Raw genomic sequence first — 16800 nt, forward strand, 5'->3', positions numbered from 1 at the left:
GGAAATGATTTATAATGAAATGAAAAAGGTATTTAAATATACCTTCTTGAAGAAACCAGAGGCCTTTCTCCTAGGCATGGTTGGCCAATTGGTGCCAAAGGACAGAACTTTTTTTATGTATGCGACAACAGCAGCAAGAATACTTATTGCAAAATATTGGAAGACACAAGATCTACCTACGCCGGAAGAATGGCAGATGAAGATGATTGACTATATGGGATTGGCAGAAATGACCAGCAGAATCCGAGACCAGGGAAAAGAGTCGGCGGAAGAGGACTGGAGGAAATTTAAATACTACTTGCAGAAATATTGTAAAATTAATGAATGTTAGAATGATGTTGGACAGAAATTAAGTGGTTACCAGCTGTAATGCAAAGGTTGAGCAATAAGTTAAAATAAGTTACAATAAGTTACAATAAGGATTTGCTGAGTTAAGAAATTGAACTGGAATACAAAAGGGGGAGGTGAGAGGAGGTCCGGGAAACAAGGTAATGGAAATAAGTAATGGGAATTATATTTGTTTTGCTTTTTTAATTGTGTATTTTTGTATTTTTGTTATTTTTTGTGCATTTTATGTTTTCTGTTGGTTTTTTGTATTAAATTGGAAATTCTAATAAATATCTATAAAAAACAAAAACAAAACAAAACAAAACAAAATTGTGAAGGGGGAAAATAACTATGACACATAATATAATAATAATTTATTATTTGTACCCTGCCTACCTGGCTGGGTTTCCCCAGCCACTCTGGGCGGCTTCCAACAAAGATTAAAAATACATTAAAATGTGACACATTAAAAACTTCTCTGAACAAGGCTGCCTTCAGATGTCTTCTAAATGTCAGGTAGTTGTTTATCTCTTTGACATCTGATGGGAGGGCGTTCCACAGGGCGGGTGCCACCACCGAGAAGGCCCTCTGCCTGGTTCCCTATAACGTGGCTTCTCGCAGTGAAGGAACTGCCAGAAGGCCCTCGGCACTGGACCTCAATGTTCGGGCAGAATGATGGTGGTGGAGACGCTCCTTCAGGTATACTAGGCCGAGGCCGTAATATTAAAATGTATGCATAGTTGTTTATTAAAAACATGGATATAAATAAATATATACAACCAGGGACTTTTTACAGCATGGGTAGGTAAACTAAGGCCTGGGGACTGGATCCAGCCCAATCGCCTTCTACATCTGGCCCACGGACGGTCCGGGAATCAGCGTGTTTTTATGTGAGTAGAATGTGTCCCTTTATTTAAAATGCATTTCTGGGTTATTTGTGGCCCATAAAAATTCGTTCATTTCCCCCCCAAAAAATATAATCCGGCCCCCTTCAAGGTCTGAGGGACAGTGGACCGGCCCCCTGCTGAAAAAGTTTGCTGGCCCCTGTTTTACAGCATGTTAGATACAAATTGGCTAATGTCTGCCACCAACAATGAAAAGGAAAATGTCACTGGTATTTAACAGGTCCTTTAGCAGAGCGAATGAATGATACATTAATTAATGTGTGCCAACAATGTTCAATAGGACCTCAAAAGGGAAAAGGGAGCTCCAGTTCTACTGGTATCTAGTAATTACCCTGTGTTTTGTTTATTCTTCTCCAGGTGTTCGTTATGACAATTCAGCTGGCATCCCCTGAGTGCCCTATGCATGCTTTCAAACATTTCTTTATTCCAGAAATATATTTGAATAAATCTGAAGCCCCATAGCCCCCTCTAAGTGAACTTCATTCAATTTTAGGGCAGGAGGGATGCTATACAATAATCAAGAGGACCTCTTTTTCTTCTCTTTTTTTGTCATGGTAGTACCATGAAGCACTGGAGCTGTGATGTTTAGATCAGGGGTGGGCAGAATATAGATCTGGGTTGAGTTTTCAGAAGTTTGGGTGATTTTCAGAAGATTGGCAAGGATTTTTGAATCCCAGTGGTTTAATAATAAAAGCAAGAAATGACACGCACCCCCCTTTAATAACACTGCTAAAGTGAGGAACGCATGGGGGTAACCATGGATAGATGTTAATGTGGCAGCACTTGAAGCTCCATTCACTTCTGATATTTAAAAAGATATTCATGGGAATAATTCTAATTTATGAGTTTAGCCTCTGCTTGGCGGAACTTGGGGGTTCTAGTAAAACAAGCACACACATGAAGTAGATCCTGCAAATCTGAAGTCTGCTCACCCAAATTAAATTGTGAGCCCCCTGGGAAGAGAAATTGTTACTGTAAGGAGCCACTGGCCATGGGTGGGGGTTGCCCCCACAACCACAACGCCCAGCTTTTTAAAGAGGAAGTTTCTTGCATTTGAAGCACTTGACATATGAACAAAACATACATGCACTATCCTATTCTCAGAGAAAATAGCATGCTTCCTTTCAGGGCTTTACTGCCCTTTCAGAAAAAAAACCCCAACTTTATGGCAGCACTCCTGCCTGTTGTCTTGTTCTTAGTAAAGTGTCACATACTTTGATTGTTAATAAAATAATAATATACAAGCAAGTGTGTAGTGGTTTGTGTGTCAAGCTAAGACTGGAGTGATTTATTGACAGTCATAACCGATTAGCCAAACTTTCCTCCCAGGTTGCTACCAGGATAAAAAAAAAAGAGGAAAGAACCACACGTGGCCTTCACCTCACTTGAGGAAAGGCAGGATAAAAATGTAGTTAATAAACCAGACCAGTTATGGACACTGAGGTGTGATTGATCCTATATTTGGCTGGTTTATGTAAAACCACATTAGAGTTGTTTAGTGACTGAGTGGTCTATAAATGCTGAATAAATACCGTAAATTAAAAATTAAAATATCACGAGGAATTTTACTTCCTCTCCCATCATTGTTCAGCATTCTTAATTGTTGTTAATGCAGGTTATGTGCTAGTTTGGCAGGACTAAGTACTGTACTAAGCGAGGCTGTCCTATGGAGAGGGTGACTGGCACGTAGCTAGTCATCCCCGTGCCAAGGGAGAGCTCCACGGCTGGATACGGGGATTGAAAGAACCAAGCGGACTGAGGCGCCTCGCAGATCCGCAGAAAGGCAGCGCGTCACCGCCACCCAAATGGACGCCGGCTGTCACCGTCACGTGGAGGCAACCCAAGGCCACGTGCGAACACCAGCCTCAAGGACTCACGTGGTACTCCAACTGCGCACAGCGCGGGGCACTGCGGCTGCGCAAACCTGGCTTGTTATTACATTATTTGCCTCTACCCCCCTCCCTAATTCATAAGAAGGCGGGGCTGTTCTTGGCAATCTGAGGGACCGTGGCATATTACCCAATCGCATGTCGCCTTCTGAGAAATTAGCCCCACCCCCGTCAAATTGGTCACCTAGGCGACCAATGACGTTTCCAGTCTTGAGGCCAGAGAGGTACGCGACTCGGCTGTACCGAAGGCTTCGAGATCTGCGATTAGCCGGTTTAAGATTGATTGACATCTTCAGGAGCGAAGACCAAGCGCACGCGCTGTGAAATATTTATTATTATTTTCGGCTCCGTTTTTACGGCGATGCGAATTCGGTGGCCATGATTGGCCGGCTATAATGACGAAATATATAGCCAATAGCCTTGCAGTAAGGAACAATATGGGTGGGACAAATGCGTGACTTGACCAGACGAGCTGTGTTTTTGTCCAATTGGAAAAAAGCTAGGGCGGAGAAAGCAGAGGAGTGCAAGTTAAAACAGCATAGGTAGCTGGTTTCACCAATAAGGAGTCGGGTGGTTTTCATGCTGCCCAATTATTATCATAAACTTATGAGGCGGAGCTTTGCTTGATATGCAGCCACTGTGACTAATGCATCTTGAGATGGTTGAAGAGTCGCCCAATGGGAAATGAGGAGGGGGGATGGAAAAGGGGGCAGGTCGCCTTGAGACGGCCAGATAACTTCGCCAATCAGTGTTAACATTATTGCGGTGGTAGCCAATGGACGGCCACTGAGGGCGGGACCCGATGTGTTTGGGTTCGTGCTCCTCCAGGGAGTGAGACGGCGGCGACGAGGAAAGTTTATTTTTTGGTGGCGGTTGACCCCCCCCTCCCCCCGCCATTTGTTTTGATCTCTGTATCTGGCGGCTGGATTTCCCCGGCGGGTAAAACGGGCGGGAAAAGCGGCTCCCGCAGCAGCGCCCGTGGAAAGGAGGTGGGCTCTCCGTGTGCACCGCTGCGGGCGAAGAGGCGACGGCTGCGGCTCCTCGTAGGTGAGTGGCGAGGCAGGCCTCGGGGGCCCGTGGCGCGCTTCTACGAGGCTGCTGGAGCGGGTGAACGGCGAGGCCTCTCAGAAGACGCCGCAAATCCCCTCAGAGGGGCCGAACGGCTCCTTCGGGCCCCTCCAGCTCTCTCTCAGCGCCGAGGGTGTCATTGTTGTTAGTATTATTATCATAATAACATGTGTGTTGAGGTAATGATGGTTCCTGGAGCTGCCTCTCAGGTTCGAGTTTCGCGGCTGTAGCTGCAGGAGCTCCGTTGGGTAAATGAATTTGGGGCTGTTTAGGATTGGGGCGCCGGTGGGGGGGGGCGGCGGGAGGAGAGGGTTTTCTGTCGCTTTCACCTGCGCGTGCGCAGTGGCGCTTCCTTCTCTGAGGGCATCGGCGGTGGAGGAGCAGAAGGGGAGTTTAGTATACAGTATTTGGAGTGGGACGTGAAACTCGCTCCTTGGATAATGACGACCTGAAAGGGTAACGGGGCTTGAGAGTTTTTCTCTCCCGAGCTAATGGTGAGATTCTTCTCTCTCTTTTCTCTCCCCTCACACCGTCCAATAACTCGGGATGGAAACTCAGGTTCTGTGGTGCAACCAGTCAAGATCGGGTGGAAACAGCCAAGTACCCCGAGTGTTGCCGTAAAGGCTTATTTATAGCAGCGCTGGTTGTAGCAAGCCCCAGCTCTACCCATGCAGGATGAAAAATGATCCTAAAAGATATAAATAAACACAGCCGACTGGCGGCCTCTTGCTTTCTGCTCTCCTTTGCTTCCGTGAGTGGGGCTCTCTTCCACCCAAGGGGCGATGACCACCTCGAGCGTAACTCGTTTGGCATAATAATATTTGAAGCGGATAAGAAATGTTAGAACTGTTGACTCGCGGTGTAGCGTTGGGTGCCCACTCCTTAGCAAGGTCAGAGCCTTTTAATTGAGAGAGGCCCGTGGGAATAGTTTAACATACAGTGGTACCTCGGGTTACATACGCTTCAGGTTACATACACTTCAGGTTACAGACTCCGTTAACACAGAAATAATGCTTCAGGTTAAGAACTTTGCTTCAGGGTGAGAACAGAAATTGTGCTCTGGCGGCAGCAGGAGGCCCCATTAGCTAAAGTGGTGCTTCAGGTTATGAACAGTTTCAGGTTAAGTACGGTCCTCCGGAACGAATCAAGTACGTAACCCGAGGTACCACTGTACAAGGTACTGTCAAGCTACATATTCTGGATTAACATTAGTGTGTAAATAGGTGGCAAGAGAAGGGGGTAGCAGAGTCAGAAATGTTTTTGTTTTTGGTACTAAGTGTTGTGAGGACAGCTCTTTCTAAAGATGAAGGAACAGCTGGTGTTATGCGCCTCTGAGAACCCCATTTCTGGTGCATAACATTTTGCTGTGTGTTTTGTGTTGTGTACTGATCAGGACTGAATTGGAGCTACTGGAAACTTGGAGGCAATGATCTCCTCTTGCCATACCTCCTCTGCCTTTCCAATGCCATGGGTAGTAGAGTAAAGCTGGCATTTATTTGCTCTTGTGAAATAACATCAGTGATGGAACTTTGTTTCAAATCCACATTTCAGGGTTAAATCAGGCCATAACCTTTATTCATTGAAGTTATCTAAACTCTTAAGAACATGTTGTTGTGGACATAGAGTGGTAGGGCAGTCTTATTCTCTCATTACGCCAAAGTAATGCTAATTATTTACATTGAGCTTTGTTAGATTCTGTGCAGCACTCTTGTATTTCAGAAGTATTGTAGTGTTAAAAGGAAATGCCTATCTTAGTGTAATTGGGTTTCCTGTACCATTTCCTTCAGAGTCCATATAGCTGCATACCCTTGGTGGGATCCTATTATTTTTAATTAGGTGACCTAGGGATTTTATTATGAAGTAAAACCTTTTTATTTTTCTGTTCTGAATTGGGATAATACATTTGGGGTTCTTTTTTGAACATAAGGAGAGTTTTCTGCAGCATTTGTGCCGGCAACCCAAGTTTTAACTTTATAAAGAGTGCTTTCATCATGTTACTTATGCTTTAAAAATGACATTTCTACTATATTGAAACAAAATATATCATAGTTATTCATTTTAAAATTGTAATACAGTATTTATTACTTTGGTATATTATCAGCTACTTTGTAGACAATTTCCTCTAAGTGGAGTATAAATCCCATAATTTTTCCTTTTTGCTTTTATATGTGTCATAATGCTACCAAAAAATCTTATTAGTTCAAACTTTTTTATTTGGATTGCTTGCAGTGTACACTATAGGGTAGCCAAGAGCAGTGTCTTCTCTCACCCTGCTAATTCTGATATGGGGTGGGGAGTGGCAGAATTAGTGGAGGCTGGAAAGGTGTTAATATACCCCCAAACCTTCAGAATTTTCTTCTCCTGCATGTCCATAAAGGCCAGATCAGAATTTTGTGGCTAAGAAATATGGAGTTGATTAGTAAGTTGCTTTTTTCAGATAGTGATGTTGATGTTATCAAGTTCTCTTAATCACAGAATTCTTTTTTGCGAACAAAGCACTTTCATTGCCTAGCATAAGTAGAGCATTGGCTAACAACAATGCTGTGCCTGGTCATTCACAATGGAAGTGGGTTAGCCTCTTTAGTATGAGGGTTAGCCTCGTATGTAGGGGACACAATTTGCACTGAGGATAGCTCATAGCAATTCAGACAGGGGTCCTGTGAAATCAACATTGGTTAGTGTTAACCATGGTTACAATCTGTACCAAAACATTCCTTAATCATGGTAAAAGTTGGGGATGGACTTCTAGTTGACCTAAGTGCTTCATATTGCAGGTGGTAGGCTGGAGAAAGAGAAAAGATTGGATGTTCTTCATGTATCCACTTCTGGTGAGTGCACATAACCTCAGCTAAAAGCTGGTGTGGTATAGTAGTTAAAGTTCTGGATTAGGACTGGGAGACGAAGGTTGAGAACATCATTCAGCCATAAAGCTCATTTGGGTGACCTTTGGCCAGTAACAAGGTTGCTGTGAGGATAAAAGGGAGAGGAAGTGAATATTGTATGCTACATTGATCCGTTTGGAGAAAGGTAGGATATCAACACAGTATAAATAAATACAGGATAAAACTAGCATGTGGATAATGCATAGCCCATAGGCCTCCATACTGTATGACTTTGTAAGAAAGGTAGGTGCCTGGTAGCCATTATGTAGTACAGTGGTACCTCGGGTTACAGATGCTTCAGGTTGCAGACGCTTCAGGTTACAGGCTCCGCTAACCCAGAAATAGTACCTCGGGTTAAGAACTTTGCTTCAGGATGAGAACAGAAATTGTGCTTCGGCGGTGCGGCAGCAGTGGGAGGCCCCATTAGCTAAAGTGGTGCTTCAGGTTAAGAACAGTTTCAGGTTAAGAACGGACCTCCGGAACGAATTAAGTACTTAACCCGAGGTACCACTGTACTTGATTCCCTGAACCGAAGTTCAGACTGATCAATTTGTCTGGGTTTGGATATAATGATAGAATCATAGAGCTGTAGAGTTGGAAGGGATCCCAAGGGTCTTCTAGTTCAGCCCCCGGCAATGCAGGAATCTTCTGCCCAATGTGGGGCTCAAATCCACAACCCTGAGATTAAGAGCCTCATTCTCTACTGACTCAGCTGTCCCTTCAACATAAACTGTGGTTAGTTAAAAAGCTTCCAATTTCCCTGTGACACTGCCAGAGAAGAGACAGTACTTGAGCCTGAGCTGATCAGCCATTGTGGCTTCTACTCCAATTTCCCCCAATTGATGTGGGGGGAAGGGAAAAGTGAAAAGGTGACTGCAAGCCAGATGGGGTGGTCCTACCTATCAACCAGCAGACAAAGGATTCCCCACCACTTTTTAAAAAATATAATTTGACTTACTCAGGGGGGACTGCGTGATTTTTCATTTCTGGTGAGCATACCTAGTACTTCATATGGGAATGAAAATACTCACCTTAGCTTATCTGTGTAGATTTGCTGAAGAGGAGACTCAGAAGGATGGTGTGTGTGTGTGTGTGTGGAAGGGGAGTAATGTGGTGTGTGATTGTTTTTGTCTGGCCTCATCATATGCTGAAATGCCGCACCCAACACCTTTACAACATGGAAATGTAACTGGGTCTGAAAAAAGTTCCCCATCTTTGGTTTAAGTTTTAACCCCCTGTTACTTTGTATAAAAAATAGTGGCTACCATGAGAGAGTGTACCATTTTTTGTCATCGGCTCCAGTTATTTTGCTGTTTTTAGAGCAGTCATCTTACCAGCCTCTGTGTAAGTTCCTTAGGAAATGCAAAATTTGTTTTTAAATATGCAAATACTTATTTGCATGTATGTTAGTAGATAGAAGGCATTTTGCTGTTCTGAAACAAGTTGTCACCTTGGAAAATATAGTGGCATATACCATAAAATTGATTCTGCATTCATCTGTGATAGTGACTACCTGTACAGGCTTGAAAACACTGGACAGTGCTGCAACCACTCTAGTTGCCTTCACTTATCTTTATGCTCCAGTGGCCAGAGGCGTAGGAAGGGGTGTGTGGTGGGTGCGGTTCGCCCCAGGTGTCATGACAGGGGGGTGACAAAATGGCAGGTGAGTGGGCAGCACACCTTGTGCCCGGTGGTGGCAGCCCTCCTCAGCTATGGCGAGGCACACCCGGCGGCAGCAGCTCTGTTGCCGGGTCATGTTTGACCCGGCTGCAGAATGCAGGAGGAGAGTGAGCAGCAGCTTCCCAGCCCCTCTCCTACCCTGAACTGTGGCACATGGGAGGGCACATGCTGCGCCCCCTGAGGAGCTCGCCCGCCCTGTGCAGCACAGGTATATGCTTTGCCACTGCCAGTGACTAACAAAATGCTGCTGTTGCATTGTATTAGGCAAGAGTATTTGTTTTCCAAACTTTTCTGCAATCATTATAGCTGAACAATTTGCTGTTCTTCGAAAATTAAAATGTTTTAACTCATATGCTATGTTAACATATACCACATGTGCTTGATATTAGTGTGAATCTCATAAAGAAACTATTGCTAGTATGTAATAATGTTAATCTATGTCTGAGCATAATATACAGGTGAGAACATTCACCTTGAAATAGATCTCCATTTTCATTTCATATTTAAAATCAGAAATCAAGCCACCCAAACCAGCACTGTGGTAGTATGCCTGCATTCTTTTTAATATGGGTTTAACTACACAGAAAGCTTGATTGATGGAAAATCTGAAATGCTTGTCAGCAGTAATCTGCAGCCTCTTTGGTGTAGAGGTTTGAAGTGAGGTCTCTGAATATATATATTCCTTCCCCTGAAACATGTTAACATTCTTTAATTTGCCATTTCACTTAACTACCAGCTAACATGTTCCCTTATGCAAATATGTATTTAGTGCCAGTCCTCTTTGGAATCAAATGTATGTCAAGGTAACTTTTTGGGAAGAAAATTTTAAACTTACAACTTGATTGATGCTTTTCATTCATGTCAGGCTGCAGAAATGCATGTTAGTGATTCCTACTATGATTTTCTGGTTACCATCTTTTGGATTATTTTGGTGATTAGGTGCTGCAGGGTATAATTTAGTACACTACTGAGTATGTGGAAATATTTGATCTTAACAGCCACAATGCATTTTAGCCAGTTCCATTATTATACAAATTTGTAAGACAGTGTTGGAATGCAATATTTCTTTACGATTATTAAGTCTAACTACAGACTTTGAATTTCCTGTCATCTTTACCAGGTGTAAAAAAATACCAACTGCAAAAAAAGCAACCAGGATTGCTTATGTTGCTTTGTTTCTTGAGAGGAATTTTTGTATGTCATGCTTATGTGCTTTGAATAATAGTAATTTTTTTCATATATTTTTTTTTTGCAGTGGTTTGACTTTTGCACTGAATGTAGCCGGGATGGGTCCTTTCGGGCTTCAGCAGCCCTGAGAAGCTGTCGAGGTAACTTCTGTTTAAAATACAAGTGCACTATTAGTAGAAGGCAGAGGTGGGTAGAGAAGGTAGAGGTGTACAGAACAGTTGTTTGATCTTTGGACATACCGTAAGTCATGAAATTGAGGGAATACATTCTCTCTTTTGCAGGGAATTATGATACATTGGTTATGGTCTAGAGAAGTCACACAGAATGCCTATTATTAGAGAAGTGTTTTATGTTTGTCCTGTTTCATGTGAAGCTTTGTATGTACAGTTTAAGCATGTCATGTTAAGATAAAAAAGATTTTTTTTACTGCCAGTATAAACATGCTTTCAGTAATACAGTCATTGAGACTTCTGATAATTTTTTGTTCAGCTGAAAAGCTGTGGCATAACTGAATACTGGAGAGAGTTGTATGCATTTGGAGACTTCAGCACAGTAGGCATTAGAGATGGGTTCCTTATCCTCTAGTTCTTGGGTTGGCACTCTCCAGCATGGGGGCCTACTTAGGCCTGGCATGAGTCCTAATTTGGCCTTTGAGGACATTTCCCCCAAACCTTGGCTACCTGTTCTTTCTTAAAACTATTTGATCTGAAATAGTCATATGATTAGCAGATGAGTGAATAACTACTAGCCTTTCCAAAGACTACATCTACCAACTCCAAACTACTTTATGTGTGTGTTTCTCCCCACTTGCCTGTCTGGGCCCCTTGTGCCTTTACTCCTGAGACATTTGTGCCAGTCACTGAATGTCCCTGATTGCAATCTGGGTGATTTTTTTTTAATGGCCTAAGAATCCTCAGTATTTACAATGTGCAGTATGACTCATAAAATTTCAGATTCCACCTATTTTATTATAACATCCTTCATTTTATTTATTTTTAGGCAGAATTTCGTGTTTCAGCAGAGTTTTGCACAGATTCTGTTCCCATGCAAACTGATGAGGGAGAAATTTTGTCAGAAGATAGTTCCAAGGTCAGTGAATTCACAGAATGAGACTAGGGTAAATGTTGATACAATTAACTATTACTGTGAATATGTAGGTTTGAAACATGAACATGGTGATTCCAGATATAATTCATTGTATTGATAAAGATTAAATACATACAAAGTCTTAATTTAGTCCTGTGCTGATATTAACAATACCATAAAATGTGGCAATTAATATAAGAATATTGTTTCCATAGGAATATTTATATCTTGGAGTCTTTCCTCATCTTTGTGCAGCAATTATTCCTGATAAATATACACATTTCAAATGGGGATGTAAATAGTCACTCACCTGGTTGCTTGTGACAAGAAAATGTTGCCTTTAGGCAATTGGGCAGGGAAGATTTTGTAAACTGGAAAGAGCTGAATGTTCCTTCTAGACCACTGATGAACTGTAAATACTACAGAGCTGTATAGACTAGACATATTTATTGGTTAGTAACTTCTGTGGACTGGCTTAAATCAACCTTTTAAGAAGCTTATCTACTGAAGAAGTGTATACTGTATAACTTATTTGAACCAATTCATGTAACATGTAGGGTAACATAAAATATCTTTAGTTTAGCTAATTTTAGCTAAATTGCAAATGTCACAAATTATTACTGTTTTATTGAACAAGTACTTGATGGAAAGTGTGTAAAACTCATTCATTACAGCTACTATTTGAATTGGTAACTAGCCCATCTTGAAAACGCAGCAGCGTAAATCTGTATTCTGAATAAGCCTTTTCAGTCTAGATAAAGGTTGTAGGACAGTTCATATTAGGCTACCAACACAATCACAAAACACTGTTCCCTGATAATTAACAGTAAGTGTTATACTCCTGCTTGCAAATTTTGCAGTGTTCACCTATGCTTCTCTGATAGCCCACTTGTTACCTGTGATTTGAAATTAAGTGTTGTGTGATAGTAGTTTTATTTAAGACTAGAGGGGGTGGAGCCTTCACACATTCTTCAGAGGTTTAAAGGCCAGAACACTGAGACCTGTTAGTGCAGCTGCCATGGTGCTGGTTCCCCAGCTTGGCAAGCATAGTGCTCTGCTTGCAGCCTAGGCATGTGCAATTTGTTTGTGGTATTTACAAGTAATCCTTCTGCTCAAGTGTGTGAGGTGATATGCAAGCATTTATGTATGTGTACATAGCCACTTATCTGAGGATAACTGCTACTTGCTACAGATATCTAGCAAATTGCTTGGCTAAAATTAATATTGGAAGTATGGTATTGGCACTAAACATATGAATCTGCTTTTTATGGCATCTGAGCACTCATCCATTTGGGCCAGTACCATCCATTCTTGCTTTTACAGCTTTGTTACCTGATCTTATAACTGGAAGTGTTTGAGTACTGTAATTTGTGCAGTGTGTGTGCTATCACTGAGCTATGGCCTTTCCCACAATCAGATAAACACATTACTACCTTAATTTGGACAACACTGAATGGATTGTGGTACTGAAAGAGCGCAGTGATGGGATGTAGATACTACAGGAGCTAAGGAGTATGCACATGCAAACTCGTTCATCATCCAGCCTTGTCCCTACTGTTTTTATATCTGAACATGGACTTTTGCATTTCAGTATGCTTTGGAGCTTTACCTGAGTAATTGCTAATACTCGCTACAGAGACCCAGAGCAGTCAATTATGTTGAATGATTTTAGTATCAGTTGTGCACTCTAAATTATTTCTCAGCAATTTTCTTCAGAGTCTTAGGCAAATTACATTCTGCCCCAGTAAAAGGTAAATTTTTATAATTGGTTATTGAGATGAATGAGGCATAGTTGTACACAGTACTGTTTTTCTAGAAAAAGAGGTGCCGGAACTCACCTCCCTCGTTCTTTTAGAATGGCAATGGTGCCCACATGAGAGGTGCCGGAACTTTGTTCCAGTGAGTTCCTGCTAAAAAGAAGCCCTGGTTGTACAACATTTGTCAAAGTAAAAGTGTTGTAGTAATATTTGTTTGAAGCGATCCAATCCAGTTCTTATTTGATTTTATTTGAGATATTCCAAGCTAGCTAACCTCTTGGAATCAGTTGTCAAACTGGCCACTTTACATTTGGGCTTTGTTTCCTCTGGGCTCACAAGGATGAGTTGGCTTGTGCTTCTTTTGCTCATGCTGGAAAAATGTTTTGTTTCTGTTAGTCTTGTGTTTGTAATGGGAGAGAAAGACAAACACTTTTATGAAACCCTTTAGCTATTAATGCTATTGTGGCTGGTGGAAAGGAAAGAAACTAGGTTGTAAATCCTCTCATTGTTAAAGCATCTCCAAAGATACTGACCATAGTACATAGGAAGCTGCTTTGCTTCATGACTTCGTTCACATTACCTTGGCCCCCCCCCCGAACTTTTATAACAGCTATCCCCAAAATTGGCCCCTCAAGATTTTTTGGGACTACAACTCCCATCATCCCTAGCTAACAGAACCAGTGATCAGGGATGCTGGGAATTGTAGTCCCAAAACATCTGGAGAGCTGAGTTTGGGGATGCCTGTTTTATAAGATCTGTTCTTATCAAACATAAAAAAGACTCAGAGGATGCAGGTTCAAATCTCCAGTTGGCCGTGAATTTCACTAGAGTGACCTTTGGCTAATGACACACAGAGAGAGAGAGACAGCTATTGTGAGGATAAAATGGATGGAGAGGGAAGGGGACCATGTGAACCACACTGAACTTGGGGGAAGGGTATGATAACATAAACTAAAATATTGTAGGGTGATGATCTCACTATGTACTTGATAAAGCCTAAAGCAAAACATTTTAATTGTTTTAAAATGTTTTTATATTGCTGCACACAAGTAATTTATGAAAGGCTGATATATAAATATTTTTATAAGGTAATAAATATAATTTCCTGCTCTTGGGGAAACCATTCTTATGTTATTTGCCTGCCAAATGTGTTGGAGTGGCTCTGTGACAAATCCGAAGCTCATTTTATGGCATACCCTTGGTTTGTATGATATACTGGCCAGGCCTGTTGTGCTTAGCAGTTGCCCCTGGACAAAGTGAGTGCACCGTTGAACTTGCCTAATATGCCCGCCCCCCCCGCCCCCCGCGCTCAATTGCATATTGGTAAATAGTAAGCAAATTGCCCAGAAGCTATTCACCTATTACAGTCGTTCCTCGGAAGTCAAATGGAATCCATTCCGGAAGTCCATTTGACTTCCACAATGTTCATGTACCAAGCCGCAACAGACATTCGGGTTCCAAAGAATGTTCACAAACCAGAACAATCACTTTCGGGTTTGCGGCATTTGGGACCAAAACGTTTGTCTCACAAGGCGTTTGACTTCCGAGTTACGACTGTACTAGTTTTCTCAGGAACCCTAGGCCTTTCTACCCCAATAGTCTACCTGAGACAAGTGAAAATGGGTATTTTTGGAAGGGAAGGAAAAGGTGTAAGTTTTCTGTGAAAGAAGAATGGGAGAACTAATTATAAAAGATAGGTTGAGAGGCATGTGGTTGTGGAAAGGGAAAATCTCTAAGAGCCTCTGGATCAGCATGTTTTGCCTAAAATAGGGAGGCTGTCACAATACCTCCAGAGAAATGTTATGCTTAGCCTGAGTAAAGGTGAGCAGTGGAACTCCTTTCCATGAGGAAATGTGGCAAATAACTTTAGCAATTTCCAAAGATGGGTTAGTTAGCAGGAGAACGTGATGATGTTGGAGCCTTCCCATCAGATGTCAAGGAGATAAGGTAACTGTACAACCTTTAGAAGACATCTGAAGGCAGCCCTGTATAGGGAAGTGTTTTTTTTTAATGTTGAATATTTTATTATGTTTCTATATATGTTGGAAGCCACCCAGAGTATCTGGGACAACCCAGTCAGGTGGGCAGGATGCTTACCACTACTACTACTACTACTATTAGTATTATTATTCCAAATTGTACCTCCATCCTTTTTGTAACTAGCAGCCTCTGACATTTTTTTCATTCCTCTTCCTGGTTCTTTTACATTCACTTCTTCCTCCCATAATAGCTTTCCTTATTTAACTCCCTTCCATTGTAGTCCCAGTTTGTTTTCTTATTTATTATTACATATCAATGTTTATCTTATTTTCTTATTTCCTTTAACACCTCCTCTTTCCTTTTCCCCTCAGAGGAGGGATACCTTCCTTCCTTCCTTCCTTCCATCCATCCATCCATCCCTCTCTCTGCCGGAACCTCTCTGTCTTCTGGTCGCCAGCATGCAAGGACTTGCAGGTGGTGGCATTAGTCTGACTAAAAGACTGTGGCAGGGCTAGGGGGCACTGAGCAGGCTATGACACTGAAGCCCACCTGAAAATGACCCAAGCTCTATTGTTCAAGAAACACTGCCATAGAATGTTGGGAAAGATGGTAGTAACTAAATAGGACACATGCTTAATTTTGGGATTACATAACCATTGCTTAGGTTTTAAGAAGGACCAGTAGAATATCCTCATGGAACATTGTGGTCAAAAGTGGAGTCTCCTACAGTGGTCTGTGTAGATGTGCACATTCCTGAAGTAAATGAATACTATTTGTTGGATAGGAAAGTTGAGTGAATACTGTACTTGCCCATGGCCCTTCATCTGATGCGTAGAGACTTTTAAAACTTGGTTGCACTTTATGGTTCTTTTCACATGTAAGGGAAGTGATAATTTCTGCCACTTTTGTGCCCAAGTGTCAGGTTTGTGCACTGTATCCTCCTCTTGTGAGGGGGCAACCTAAGTACACATCTTTGCATAAATCATTGTATCTTAAACTGGGAAGACAATTTAACTGCAAACAGAACTGGAAGCCATAGTTTGGATGTAGATAAACTATGGCTTGCAGAACTCAAAACTTTGCCTGTTTCTACAAAGAAGTAAGTGAGTGAATTGAAGAATGCAAGGTGGGAGAAGAGTAATTAGCCAGACCATGGTTTGCCATTAAAAGCGTAAAGCAATGCAGTACTGGTGTACACAAAATAATTTATACCCATGTAAGTGAAGGGAAGTAGCCCATTTTGAAATTTTAGACTTTTTACTCTTTGGTGTTCAAAGCAACTTACACAGAAAAATAAAATACTTTTAAAAAGAAAAAGCTGATATGGTGTATTTCATATGCTGCATTACCCCTTGAGATAATAGTCATACAGCCACATTTGTACTCTTAATTTATTCTTTGACCTATGGCAGATTTCTTTCATCTTTATAATAAGTTTTTAAAGTGAATTCAGATAAATTGGATTCTAACATTTGTAAAGCAGCAAGTAATGACAGTCTTCCTATTGGTTATGCAAGACAGGAGTTTAAACTTGGCCAACTCATGTTGCACAACCAAACAGTGGATGTCTGGAGATGATAAGAGCTTATCTCTAAAGCCCAGCAAGGTGTTAGGCTCATACTTAAAGCAGAGGCTCCTGAGTTTTAAGAATTCTGGCAATGCCATTGGGCTGAAGCGGTTAGAGAAATATGGAGAGTAAATAGTTGGTGAAATATTAAAAGGTAAGGGATTTGTAGAATTTATTAGTCTACTTGGATCAGAAAAGGAGGTGCCTGTTATGAATCATGTATGGCTTGAAGACCAAGAAATATTGTTAACCCTTATTTCCAGGAATTCTTTAGTTTTATTCTTTAATTGTATGCCCTCATGTACCCCATAACTGGTGACTTTTTTTACCATGTATGTCTTAATTATAGAATCATAGAATTGTAGAGGTGGAAGGGACCCTGAGGGTCATTTAGTTCAACCTCCTGCAATGCAAGAATATTTTGCCCAATGGGGCTTGAACCTACAACCCTGTGATTAAGAGTCAACTAAA

General features: G+C 41.6%; 1 protein-coding gene across 11 annotated transcripts in view; it reads left to right on the top strand.

Moving 5' to 3' along the window:
- The window catches only part of TNRC6B (trinucleotide repeat containing adaptor 6B), a 149899-nt gene that overhangs the window by 42683 nt on the left and 90416 nt on the right, over positions 1-16800 (top strand). For 3 of the 11 annotated variants that reach the window (XM_081877571.1, XM_081877565.1, XM_081877573.1), the window contains exons 1-4: positions 3597-4168; positions 6964-7017; positions 10007-10079; positions 10939-11028. The exons of 6 other annotated variants lie outside the window; for them this stretch is intronic. In XM_081877571.1, the coding sequence (XP_081733697.1) occupies positions 10984-11028 (45 nt within the window). In that variant the 5' untranslated portion in view covers positions 3597-4168; positions 6964-7017; positions 10007-10079; positions 10939-10983. Of the gene's footprint in view, positions 1-3596; positions 4169-6963; positions 7018-10006; positions 10080-10938; positions 11029-16800 lie in introns of those variants that run through there. 2 more of the 11 variants (XM_081877572.1, XM_081877562.1) reach the window with 1 other exon arrangement.

This window comes from Podarcis erhardii (genome assembly GCF_964252035.2).
Source record: "Podarcis erhardii genome assembly, chromosome: 10".
Lineage (NCBI taxonomy): Eukaryota > Metazoa > Chordata > Lepidosauria > Squamata > Lacertidae > Podarcis > Podarcis erhardii.